This window comes from Fringilla coelebs (genome assembly GCF_963513975.1).
Source record: "Fringilla coelebs genome assembly, chromosome: 5".
NCBI lineage: Eukaryota > Metazoa > Chordata > Aves > Passeriformes > Fringillidae > Fringilla > Fringilla coelebs.
Window position 1 is genome coordinate 40,067,350 of NC_140033.1, and position 12,486 is coordinate 40,079,835.

Sequence of the window (12,486 nt, forward strand, 5' to 3'; positions counted from 1 at the left end):
TTCTCTGACATTTTGATGGAAAATTATCTCAAGGCAGTATAGCTATTATTAAATTGCATCAGCCTAATGCATAAATTCACTTGATTGAATTAATGGTTCAGTTACCTGTTGCTGGATTCTATTCTAGTAGAGAATAGAATGATCTATAATTCTGGTAGACCATGGAATTGAATTCTGTTCTATTCTAGTGGTAGGAGCTGTTGTCAATTTTCAACTTTTTCTTTTCTTCATTTATAAGATGGCATTTATAACCCCCTAACAGTGCTTCCTTCCATAGTAATTTATGTTCTAATTACTTATAATATAGGAATTCTTGATACAGGTTCCTCAGAAAAAAATGTGCAGCTATAGTGAGGTTCAGGGAAATACAGTTTCTTTCTTTACAGTTTGATATTTAGATTGACATACTGCAGCATTTTTTCATGTCCCCCCACTCAGAAATGTCCTCAAAGTTTTAGGAGTTTAGTTTGTGAAGTAGTTGAGCTCTTAAAACCTATTAAAAATTGAATTTCCAAGTACTCCAAAGTTTTTAGTCTCTTCTTATATCAGAATCCATCATGAAAAATAGATGAGGACCTTGGATCCATTTGATATTTGGCAGTGTGTTCAGCCTTTACTACCCACAGATAATAGCTCCATCACTTATGGCTGCTTATATTACTCTTAAAGCATCTTGTTGTTAATTACTTGAAACTCTGCCAAGCTGTAACAGGTTGGGGTGGAATTTTCCACTTGAAGAAAAGAAAAGGACAATATGGATTCCTCATTTCCCATATGCTAATGAAGCAGGGGCCTGTGGGAAAATGCCATCAAGTAATTAAACATTCTGCATTAAAGCATGCAGCTCGGGAGAGGAGTTGAAGGGAGCATATAGCTTGACTTCTGGCTTCTTCCATCCTTTCAACACTTAATGACTTTGTTTTGTGCAGATAAAGTATATTGTTGTGTCACTTATTTGTGAGTGCTGACATAGTGAAAAGATCACATGTGATGTTGCTGTCACTGAATTTGATGTTAATGTTCTTTTGGGGTTTCTTACCTGTTTGGATTTTTTTTTTTCAATTTAGCCTTTTCTGTCTTTTTGTCCTAAACAGCAGCAAAATTACTCAAGTGCTTCTCTGTGTATCAGATATCCAGACCAGTGCATGAGTATGAAATGCTATGTAGATCTTTGATTTAGAACAAGTAGACTTTTTTTTCTAAACAGGGATGCAAGCCTCTAAATACAGCAAGCTTGTTTGAAAAAAGTCTGTTTGTTCTTAACAGTCATGTTGGTTTCCCTTAGCCTTGGCTTAGCATGACTTCTGTCTCTACATCATGCTTATTTTATCTGTGGTCTGAAGTTTGGTCATTTTGCATGCACCATTCCCTAACTCCTGAAACTCAAAACTGACATGCCACATTTTGCCTGGGATCCTTCTCTGGTGACAAAGACATGAAAAAAAAATCTGACTTGGCCTTGTCCAATTTCCTTTTAAGAAGAAAATCTTTCCTAGCCTCTATAAATATTCAAGATAAAGAGATAAAAGTAGCTCCCATGCTGTGAGTTATTTTTCCCCTTTGAGGATCTTTTTCTCCAAGTTTTGGGGGTGTGGTAGTTGGCTTCAATCTTGATTAAAGAACTTTGGTTCCTCTGTCTCCCTGGTACCTCCACAGTTACTAATTTCCATGTAATACAGAGCTGGAGGCTGTGACTCACCTGGAGACAGCCTTAGCTGATCTTTACTTGGGTCAGGTGTAGTCTCTTCATCCTCCAGGAGTAACATTTGATAACCTATGTTTTCATAATTTTTGGAAGCTACTTAGTAATTTATTAGAAATGGACCAGCTGCTGGGATGATGAAATCATGAATCTTCAAGTGGCATTTTCAGGCTGTCATTGACCTAGGCAAGGGCACGTTTATATGAGTCTTTGTGAAAGAGCTGTGTAAATGCAGAGTTATTCTGAAAGTTACTTGTTTCATATTGATTGTCTTCACCTTTGAGAAATTTGTTTGCTTCTTGAAGAGGCTTTCTTGCTGTGTATGCAAAACTCTTTCTCAAAAACTTCATGACTACAATTACCTGTTTAACACTAATATATATATAAAAACAAATAACATCCCATTCATATGTTGTTCTTCAACATTACCTGCCTCAGCCTCTCATTGTAAAGGATTTCACCTTGAAAAATGTCCAGTTTCAGTAATTTTGTATGTGACTTCATAAGATTTTAAACTAATGGATGCTATGTTTTAATTTAAACAAATTGTGGTAGATGACCAAATGTAGCTACATTCAGAGATTAGGTTTTTTAATGTCTTGCCCCTCCTGTCAATATATTTTCAGGACTGTTTTCTTATACTTCCATAGTTTTTGGTTCTTGAGTTATTAATGATTAAATGCAAACATTTTCCGTGTTCTCCCTGTTATTCCATGCTTTGTAATGTAGAGTGATGGAAAAGAAGTAGCTTTTCTAAAGTAGATGAGGTAAGATTTCTGTTACTTTGAGACTTTTGACTAAAGCTTAGGTGATGCTCTCTCTGGCAATTCTTTTCCAACAATACTTCTCATCTCAGCTATGCTATTTCAGCCCTAATAAGCCCTTAAGTTAATCTCCTCACTTAAGTTTCTCCAAAGATTTTTGTGTATGGGTGTGGTTGTAAGTGTTCAAATCACTTTGCCTTTTTCTAGATCTCTGCATGTTTAAAACGTAGAAAACTATGAGATAAATTATGGAAACCTGGAGAAATGTGCGGCATTTTCACTAGCATTTGTTTAACCCTGCAGGAGAAGCCTATATGAGAATGAGCCGGCTGCCTGAAGCAGAGCACTGGTATGTGGAGTCACTGCGATCCAAGAGCGACCACATCCCAGCCCACCTCACCTATGGAAAGCTGCTGGCTCTGACGGTGAGTTTATCAGCACCTCCAGGGAAGTGGTCTCAGGTCCTCTAAGTAGGTTAGGTAAAGGGATGGGAAGGCTTTGTCCTGAAAATTGCTTATTGCCTTGTTTGTCACACTGGTTCAGTTATTCCTTTTAATTAAGGACTTTATCAGCATTGGGATTTTTGTTTCTGGGTTTTTTTTTTTTTTTTTGTTGAGACACAACATCTCTTCTCGAGGTAGTACCAACTCTGTGCTGGAAAAAAACAGTTGTAATGGCACAGGAACTTTGTAATGCACAGTAAGGAGTTCTCTTGATAAAGCCTTTATTATAAGTTCTTTGGATGACAAGTAATGGAATTAGTTAAAATATTCAGTGTTTGACTCAGGGCTGTTGGAGCAGCCTATGTCTGGGTGTCACCTATACTTTGTGAATAGCATCTCATGCTTTGCATTTACACTTCTTTAGGAGTATCTCTTTGAGCATGTGAAAGGAACCACTCAACCATTGAGAGCTAGTTCTAAAACGTTAGAAGAGTTGGACTTCTTTATTTCTGTAAAATTTACTTAACTTTTGACTGCAGGTGTGCTTGTAGCTCCAACTAAACTATCCCTGTGTGATAGTTATAGCAAAGTGCCAGTCCCTCCTTGATGTCCACATATTTGGAAGATGAAATGGACTTTTATTTTATTAATTCAAATAATTCTGTTTTAAAACTGTTTTTCATTTGTTTTTTGTTTCTCATTCCCATTTTTATTTCATTTTTATCTGTTCTATGTTTGCTTTCCTTGTTTACCCTAGTGGGTTCATACTTGCTTTCTGTGCTTTACTGACCTACCTCTGTATGGTTCCTGAGTTCTTCTGCCTCAGTCTGAATATTACTCCACTGAAAGTTCCTCAAATACTCACCTGGCAATAAGCTTTTGCTGTGGTCTTGATTGTACTGTCCAGTCTTCAAGAAAAAATGTCTTTTATTGTGGAAAGCAGCACAGTGGAACACAACATGATTAATTTCAGAAGATCCATTACTGTTAAAGTATCTGAATTTGGAAAAGGGGAAGGAATTACAATAAAAGTTTTCTGTATGAGTAACAGGTGGCAACATAGTTTGAAAGACTTAAAACTTGGTCTGTGTTACCATGTAATATTAAATGCAAAGTTTTATTAAAAGTTGCCTGAAAGGGAAGGTTTTAACTTGTCATGGAATCTAGGTGGTAGTGTCACGTCCCCACTGCCTGTCAGTTCCATGTCCTGGAAAAGCTGTTTTTTAAAAAAATTCCCAGTTACTGTTAAAATTACCAGGATATTGACAAGTATATGCCCCCACTGTTTGCATTCTTCTAGAGTAAAACTACAAATAGGTTGTCCTTACTTATATTTATCTTGCTTTTCTAGCAAATATCTTTGTGTATTGCACCTAAGAGTAATAGCAGAAAGTCAGTGTTATTGCTTCTTCTTAGGAGATCTTTGACACGAAAGCGCTAATTTATTGGAATTGCTGTGGGGAGGTGTTGTGGTTTAGGAATAGTATTTCCCAATTTAGTGTTCCCACTGTAACACTCCAAACCACATGCTGCTCTCTCACTACTCCCTCTCCCTCCCGCTGCAGAAGGCTGGAGAGGAGAATTGGAGACACAAAAGGTAAAGATCATGGGCTGAAACAAGAACAATTTACTGCAAACAGTAATAAAATAAGAAAACAAATAGTGAGAGCAACAATATTAATAACAAAGTGTTTGAGAGAGGTGAACGATTCACATGGGGATGCTCACAACTCAGAAACCCCCGGCAATACCTGACCATGCCACCATGCTCCTTGATCCAGAAGTGACCCCTTCCTCCTTTCCTGGATGGGCAGGTGGTATAGAATAACTCTGGGTCCTGGCCATGCCCCCTCTTGGCTACTGCAAAAATTAACCCTGTCCTGGCCAGGAGAAGAAGTAAAAAGTTTTCTTAAGAAAATCCAAATTTCTTTTTGTTCGTTTGTTCTTTTTGTTATGCACACACACCCTTACCTCAGTAGTTCTCTGGTTAATTTTTTCAACTGCTGAGTGTGTGAAATATGAGGTCTGTTAGGGAAAGTCTTGCAGTGATTCTGGGAAACAAGATCTCACAGTTTTCTTCTAAATAACAAAATCCCCTAATCCCAGAAGTATACAAACATTGTGAGCCACTACATTCTTTTTTTTAATTCTGTCCCCTCATTATGAAAGTGCAGGTATAGGATTAAAATTTGGTGTTACTCTCCCAACTTTTAGAAGTAAGCAATGAAAAATCTTCATGAGTCCTGATAGTAGAATTGAACTGTTTGCATTTCTCTGGGGATATAAAGGGAAGATACGTGTGGTGTGGACTGTGCCTTGAGCATCTGAGCTGTGTTTGTGGAAGGACATGTCTCAGCAAGGAGAACTGTATACAGCTTTGAACCATGAATACTGCACTATGATAGGAAACAAAATACCTTTCCTTTCTCAACACACACTTGCTTTCTTAGACTTGCTCTGTGCCATAATTGTAGTCCATTCTCCTCACATTTGTTTATCTCTTGACACTTTTGTCTTTATTACAGTTGCTTCTCATATTCATGGCAATATGTACAGATAGGGTTGATGTCCTTCTATTGACAGCAGTATAAGCTGAAAAATGGTGCTGATATCCTGTTGACTTTGAGGATTTCATAAACATATAGCAAGGAACATTATGATGACAAAGTATTTACAGATGGCACAATATTTTTCTGATGGTTGCTTCATTAATGAAAAATAAAGTCCCCTTATCTTTGATCTATTGAAAACTGGCATTAATTCCAGTTAGTTCTTTGAGCTACAGGTCTGAAAAAATATTCAACACAAAATTGGATGAAGATATTTAGCAGTAAAATATGTGGGTTTTGTCTCCATTTTGATCACTTAATCAGTTTTGCAGGTTACTGTCTGCTCAGTAATTCACAAAATGAATTTTGCCTAGTTTCTGGCATACTGAACTGTCCTGGTATTAGTTCCCATCGCAAATACATAATTGCTGTAACTGATATGCTTCCTGGAATTCTTCATAAACTTCCTTGGGATTCAGATTAGAGCTGCTCCCTTTGGCATAGTTATTTCAGCCCAATCCTAATTTGAGCTACCACTGTGATTTATTCTTCTGTTATATTTTGCTACCTGGGTTAATGATAATTTTCTCACAGCCTATAAATTTAGGAAAGAGAAAAGCCTACTTCAGTTAGTTTTGGGATGTTAGAGATGTGTTAGAGGCTTCTTTGCTGTCTTCTGTTGGAATCAAACTTTTGAACTTTTTACAAACCTGTTTCTGAATACAAGTACTAAGACAAAACTGTTAATAACACTTCTCTGTGTCTCTTTTCTAAGAGAGAAATGTGAGACTGCTGATGTAGTGAAGGGTGGATGTAGGTGCTAATATAGATAGGAAATTTCTCTGTGAGTGAAATTGGGGGTGTAAGGGAGGAGAGGAGGTAATTTCCAGACGAGTTCCTAAATTCCAGCCAAAGGCAATTCTAATATAAAACCCCCTAGCAGTAAAGTCAGACCTGTAAAGTTCACAAATTCAGCTATGTTTTACTTCCTTACTTTGATTCCAGTGAAATGGTTTCATTTTAACCTCAGCTTTTCTGCCTTCTCAAGTCTGTTACCAGTATTAATGCTTACTGAAAGCAGCATCACGTAGAATCAGAGAATCATTTAGGCTGGAAAAGATACAAGTAATGCCCAAATGGACTTGGGCATGCTGCTGTATATGCAGGAAAAACAGACCAGCTTAAGAGCTCCAGAGGAATAGCTAATGAATTTACAGTCTTGTTACCTTGTATTGTAAGTTACAAGAATTTCCTAGCTCCTATATTAGTTCATGTTATATGTTTATATCTAAGCATTACAGCTCACTAAGCTACAATTTTCTCAAAAATATGTTAGGACAGCATAATATAGTGGTTGAAAATCATGATTAGTAGCTCAGTTACTAGAATAATTGGAAAACAGCCAGTTGTCTGGGGCTTAGGCTTGTCCTTCTTTTATATTTTTGAAACGACATGTAGATGTTTAGAACCGTAGTGCTTTAGCATTTTGTGCTTTTCATGCCTGTAACTTGTTAAACTGCTTAAATAGCGAGGAATTTATTTTTCAATGTGACATGTTAATTAACCAATAGCCAATCTTTTGTATCACAGCATCTGAGCTTCATCCCTTGCTTAGGTATTTTATTTCTAGATTACAAAGAAAAGCATAATTTTTTGAAAGCCTTTGCAAAATTGCAAGGCTTTCAGCTTTAGGATAAAAATGAGTCTGTCAAAAATGACAGTGCCAGGTGATGCCTTGAGCATGTAATTTGTTTTCCATTATATGAGCAGACCTTCTAGAAGAGAAGGCATTGGCTGTTTTGCTAAAAAATAATTAGCAAGTAAGGCTTTTAATTTTTTTTTCCCTCTCACTTTAGTAGTCCCAAAGAGAAGACTAAGAAACCCTCCCTCCAAATGTGTGGCCTCTGCCATCAGTCAGTGGTTGGTTGTTACAGTAGCATGCTAGTCTGAGAAGCTTTATTTCAATTACAAATAAATGTTTTTTAGTTTTGTTTTGTCTGTTTTGAGTGAAGTTGAGCCCACAAATGACCCTTCATAGTTTGCAGTAGTGGCTCTAATTGCTAAAATACTTAGGGTCAGCCTCATATTGTAACATTTAGTGTGTCACATCTAGAAATTACAGGCTTTGCTATATTTCTCTGGAAGAAATTGCACAGTGTTTTTTTGCATTTTACATGGCTCCACACAGTTCTCTTAATCTTCTGGTTTTTTACTGGCTTGGAAAATCACCCAAAATGCTGTAAGAAAAATTTACTTCGCCTTGTAAAATTTTGCTGCTGGAGCTCCAACTATTAAATTCAGCAATAATCATCCTAGAAGATTCCCTGTAATATCAAATATTTTATTTTAAAATGTTTTCTTCAAATGGGGATTGGGAAAAGGCAGTCATAGACACGATAGACACAGGCAGTGTTTTGGATTAGTATAAAAGTAACAGGATTATGACATTCAAGTATCAACGTTGAAGTTTAGTACTTTTCTCAAGTTTTGAGATAATTGCTCCTCAGTGAGTGACGGTATTTTTCCTGCAGTTGATTGTTGCTTATGCTTCTGACAAACACAAGGCTAGTGAGATATCCTGCCATTTTTGGTTAGCTGTGAAATTACTTACTGTTGCTATCAAATACCCTACTGTATCCAGTAATTGGTGTACTGCTTGACTGTCATCTCAAAATAAATATAAGTAAATGAAAATGTAGAAATAAATGGAAGATAGGAAAAACAGAAAAGAATGGGACAGCAGGGGAAAAGGAGAATGGTGTAGATGAATAGACTAATTCAACATTTACAATTCCTGTAATTACTCGCTGCTGGTGTTTCAGCACGGAAAGGAAATTTGCATTTCTGTTGGAAAAATCTGTCATATTGTCATCTTTAATGTCACTGGTTCATTGCTATTTTTTTCTGTCTCTCTAGATTTACACAAATGGGAAGAAAGCAGGAATGAGGGAGAACAGTCATGATGTCAAAAGAATCATGACTGTCTTTAAGACATAGCAATTGAAATGCTCAGTTAAATCTAGTTATGGTCTTCCAGAACAGTTTCTTCTTTTAGTAATCAACTCCTTTAAAGCAAACAAAAATATTTTCAGTAATACTTAGGGGGGCAATAAATGCCTGCACATAGAGAAATCTTTAATTAGTGAAATGGCATTTTCTGAACAGGTCAATTTAATTAGATCAGCAAAGCTCTTAGGTATTTCATTTTGGGAAACTATATCCCTTGGCTGTTAGTGCTGCTTCTAGGAAGTTTTTTTTTTAATGAAAATTTGATATTTCAGTTAAAGTCACAGCATGGCAATATAAAAATGACATTGAATCCATGAGAGTGCCTTGCCTGAGAAATCAAGTTAAGCCAAGCAATAGCCACTACTGTTTTTTTGTCTTGTATTCAGTTTGTCTTTGGAGCCTGGCATAGACACTATGAGCTTTCTTGAGACTTGAAACCTCTTTAGGGTTAAAATTGATATGTGTACAGTTTCTATTCAGGTCTGAGTTTGCAAAATGTGAGTTGTTTTTATTTTGTTTCCAGTTTACAATCAATTCACTTGTAGCAGCTAGAAGGAAGGGGTTTCCCTTTCCAGTGGGGAAAATCAGGTTTACTGACTTCAGAAGTGTGAGTCCTTTTTTTAAAAAGGTTTGGTTATCTGGTGTATCTGGAGCTTTAACACGTCCAGTCTGAATGACAGGATTTCCGAGCTACAGAAATTTCAATAGCTGACATCTATTGAGCTTATATTTCTACAGAGGCTGGCTGCCTGCCAGAAGTATTGCATCCATAGATACACTTTCCAGTCCCCTTAGGACATGTGTTAGGCTGCATGCCAGCTGTAATAGAATTAATTGTAAACCAGAATATTTTCATTTAAATATACCATATCTGTCTAGTTCATAAATGACTCTGGAACAGGTATTTAGGCACATAGCCTCTCACTAACCTCCTTTAGGGATCTCATCTTCGGTATCATGTTTCTAACTTCCTGTAGACAGGAAAGAGGGAGCCCTAAACTTCTCACTTTACTCAACATAAATTTAAAGCTTGTTACAGGGAACATCACTGACATAGAATGAACTGCTTTCATGAAAGAATCACAGACTGCTTTGGGTTTGGAAGAAACCTTAAAAATAATCTCTTTTGGTTCTAACCCACCCAAAGAGAGATCTTCTTTGTTTTATTGCATTGTTGAATAAAGCTGATGTAGTTACTCAGTGCATAGTATTTTTGCCAGTAATTGTGAAAAAATAGGCCAAATTTAGCTTTGAAGAATTTAGAAGATATTCATAGGACTCAGTGAAAACAGCATCTGAAAATACTGAATTTATATTCTACTGACTGGCCAGTGAAATATGAGTAGATATTAATACATTTCTTTATCAGAAAATATAAAATGTGGTTTAAGACTGAACAGAAAAAGAAAGGGACTAACTTGAAAATTTATTTCACATTTCATTACATATTTTTAATACAACGTGGTCAAAGCTTAATGACTGAAGTGAGTATTTCAATAGGGGTTTAGATGGTAAATAAATCACAAAGTATAGAATGAAATCCGTTCTTTAAAAGTTTACTTAAGACTTTACACAATATTTCTTGGTTCCGACAGTGATGTAATGAGGTAGATTCCTTCTAGACTTCAAGTTACCCCAAAAGAAACATTAAAAATAGATACACTATTTAAAAATACCACCAAACAAAAAACCCACCACAACAGAAGAACCAAATTAAAAATCCTCCAACGGGAAAAAAATTTATGCCTTCATTTCTTTTCTATCTTGGTTTGAATACTTTATTAGAACAAGAATGATTTTGGTGATAGGAGACACATAAACCAAGAAAATGGATGTCAAATAGCTTTAATATATTATTGATTAATTTGATACATAATACTTGAAAAAATACCACCTTAATAGTGTCTCAGTCGTGTCCCAAGCCAGTAAAATGTTGAGCTGTGCTTTAATTTCTAGGTCTATGTTTCAGTTCATATACAGTCACGTCACATTCCAAAATACCTAAGGTCCGGTAGATTCCCGCCAAAGTCAGTGGGCACTGCTTCAATCTCAACCCTGTGATTATCATGCCTTTAATTATCACTGCAGATGTATACTCAAGAACACAGTTTATGTTACTATTAACAGTTTATGTTACTCAATTAACTTTGGCTCATAGAAGAATCACACTGACTTAGTAGTATCTCAGTGAAGCTAGTAGATGGATTTTTACTCAGCAAAAATCTGCATGTGTTTGAAGGAGGGCTAACGTTATATATTAAGATGGAAGTGAGCCACTTAAGGTGCAAATAGAAGATGCAACTAAAAGAGGTTGGATGTTCTTGATTCTACCAAGGCTAATTTCCAAAAGCAGCTAGGTTATGTACTGAGTTATGCAAGCAGTATGCAATGTACTGGATTGTGAGGGCCCTGGTCCACTGAAATGACTGGGAAGGAGAATGTTAGTCATGACCTCAGTGACCAAGTTACATGGATGTGTCACACTGGACAACAACGAGAAAGTTGCTCCACATTTATTATAAAATTTAATAAATGGTGACTTACTTTGAATTGGTAGATAAAGATTTATAGTTTAATTTCCTCCAGAGTAGTCCAGTTCATGCTCCCATACCCTGAGATGGCTTCTCTGCCATGTTTGGTTGTTATTATTTTATTTTAATAAAGACAGGATGAAAAGGCAGGATTTGTCTCCTTAATGCACAGGAAGTATAGAAACTGAGATAAATTTTAGAACTTTGATGTTAATAATCCAAGTCCTGTATATTTCAGTTGGTCTAGCATTTCACATACAAATTATGGTACAAGATGTTTGTATTGTAATTCAGAGTGAAGAGAGAAGAGTTGTAGAAATAACAGCAAAATGAAGGAAAAAACAAGAATCCCTTTACCTACTAAATGCTAAATATTAAAGTTGGTTTTGAACTACTAATATTTAGACCTGGGGTGGAGAGCTTGGCTATTTCAATGACATCATTGTAAGGTGCAACTCTAGAGTTCCTGTTTCATTAGTCCAGCTAAGTAAAAACTTTTGAAGAATTTATTACTCATGTACTCAGTATCACACCATTTAAGTTGTGTTTTGCCTCAACTTTTGTGAGGCAAAAGGAACTGGTTATGAAATAGGATATGCAGGTCTGCAATAACTCAAAGAAACATGGAAAGGAAGTCACTAGTTCAGTTCAAACTTTTTTACTATCACTGAATAGTCTGTGACTTTAAAATGTTCTAGAGAGGAAGAAAAAAACCATGAAAGATAATACTTGTTTTTCTCTATTCAGTGTGCACATTTTAATCAAACTTCCATTAATAAATCTTTTCATAATTCAATCTGTTTTATTAAAAATGTGAATGCTTGCGAAAAGAAAAAAAAATAACAAAAAACCCCAAACAGATGTAAAGAGTGACAGTCAACTGCATTTGTGGCATAAATTAAGTTCTTTATGCAATCACATTATTGCCACTTAAAGTTGGTAAAACTATATTGAAGAATGAAGTCTGTGTCCTACTGGTGAAACCCTCCTAAGTTTTGAAGAATGGTGAATATTTATGTCATATAAAGTTGGTTCAAATTGCAGAGACCACCTAATTTGTTGAACCACCTTACTGGTTGCCACTGTGTCATAGTTTCCACAGGAGGGTTATTCAGAGCTGCTCAGCTGTATTAGTCTTTCCTAGTTTTACTACCATTGCAGGGTCCCTGGGCCTCCAGCAGCCTGAAGGACAACAGCTGCCTCAACATAAATTTGGCACAGTTAACAAGAAAAGTGAGGAAAAAAAATTGGGGTGGATATTGAAATGCTAGTTTTGTCCTTAGCTTTTTAATATTTTAATGATAAATACAGTCTTCTACTAATGAATGAACTGCCCTTAGCTGGCTTTCTTTCAGTTGTTCTGGTGATCATAACAGTCATTTAAATTTCATTTGAAGGAAAGCTGTATGTCTGACCATATTAGCAAGCACAGATATATTGTTTTAGTCTCTAGGGAAGAAGCAACCAACAAAACAAAAATCCTCTTGC

General features: G+C 36.1%; 1 protein-coding gene across 1 annotated transcript in view; it reads left to right on the forward strand.

The window, feature by feature from the left end:
• Window positions 1–12,486, forward strand: part of TMTC2 (transmembrane O-mannosyltransferase targeting cadherins 2) — a 231,576-nt gene that overhangs the window by 173,094 nt on the left and 45,996 nt on the right. Inside the window, exon 8 of the mRNA XM_084206089.1 lies at window positions 2,770–2,891. Coding sequence (XP_084062215.1) covers window positions 2,770–2,891 — 122 coding nt within the window. The remainder of the gene's footprint in view (window positions 1–2,769; window positions 2,892–12,486) is intronic.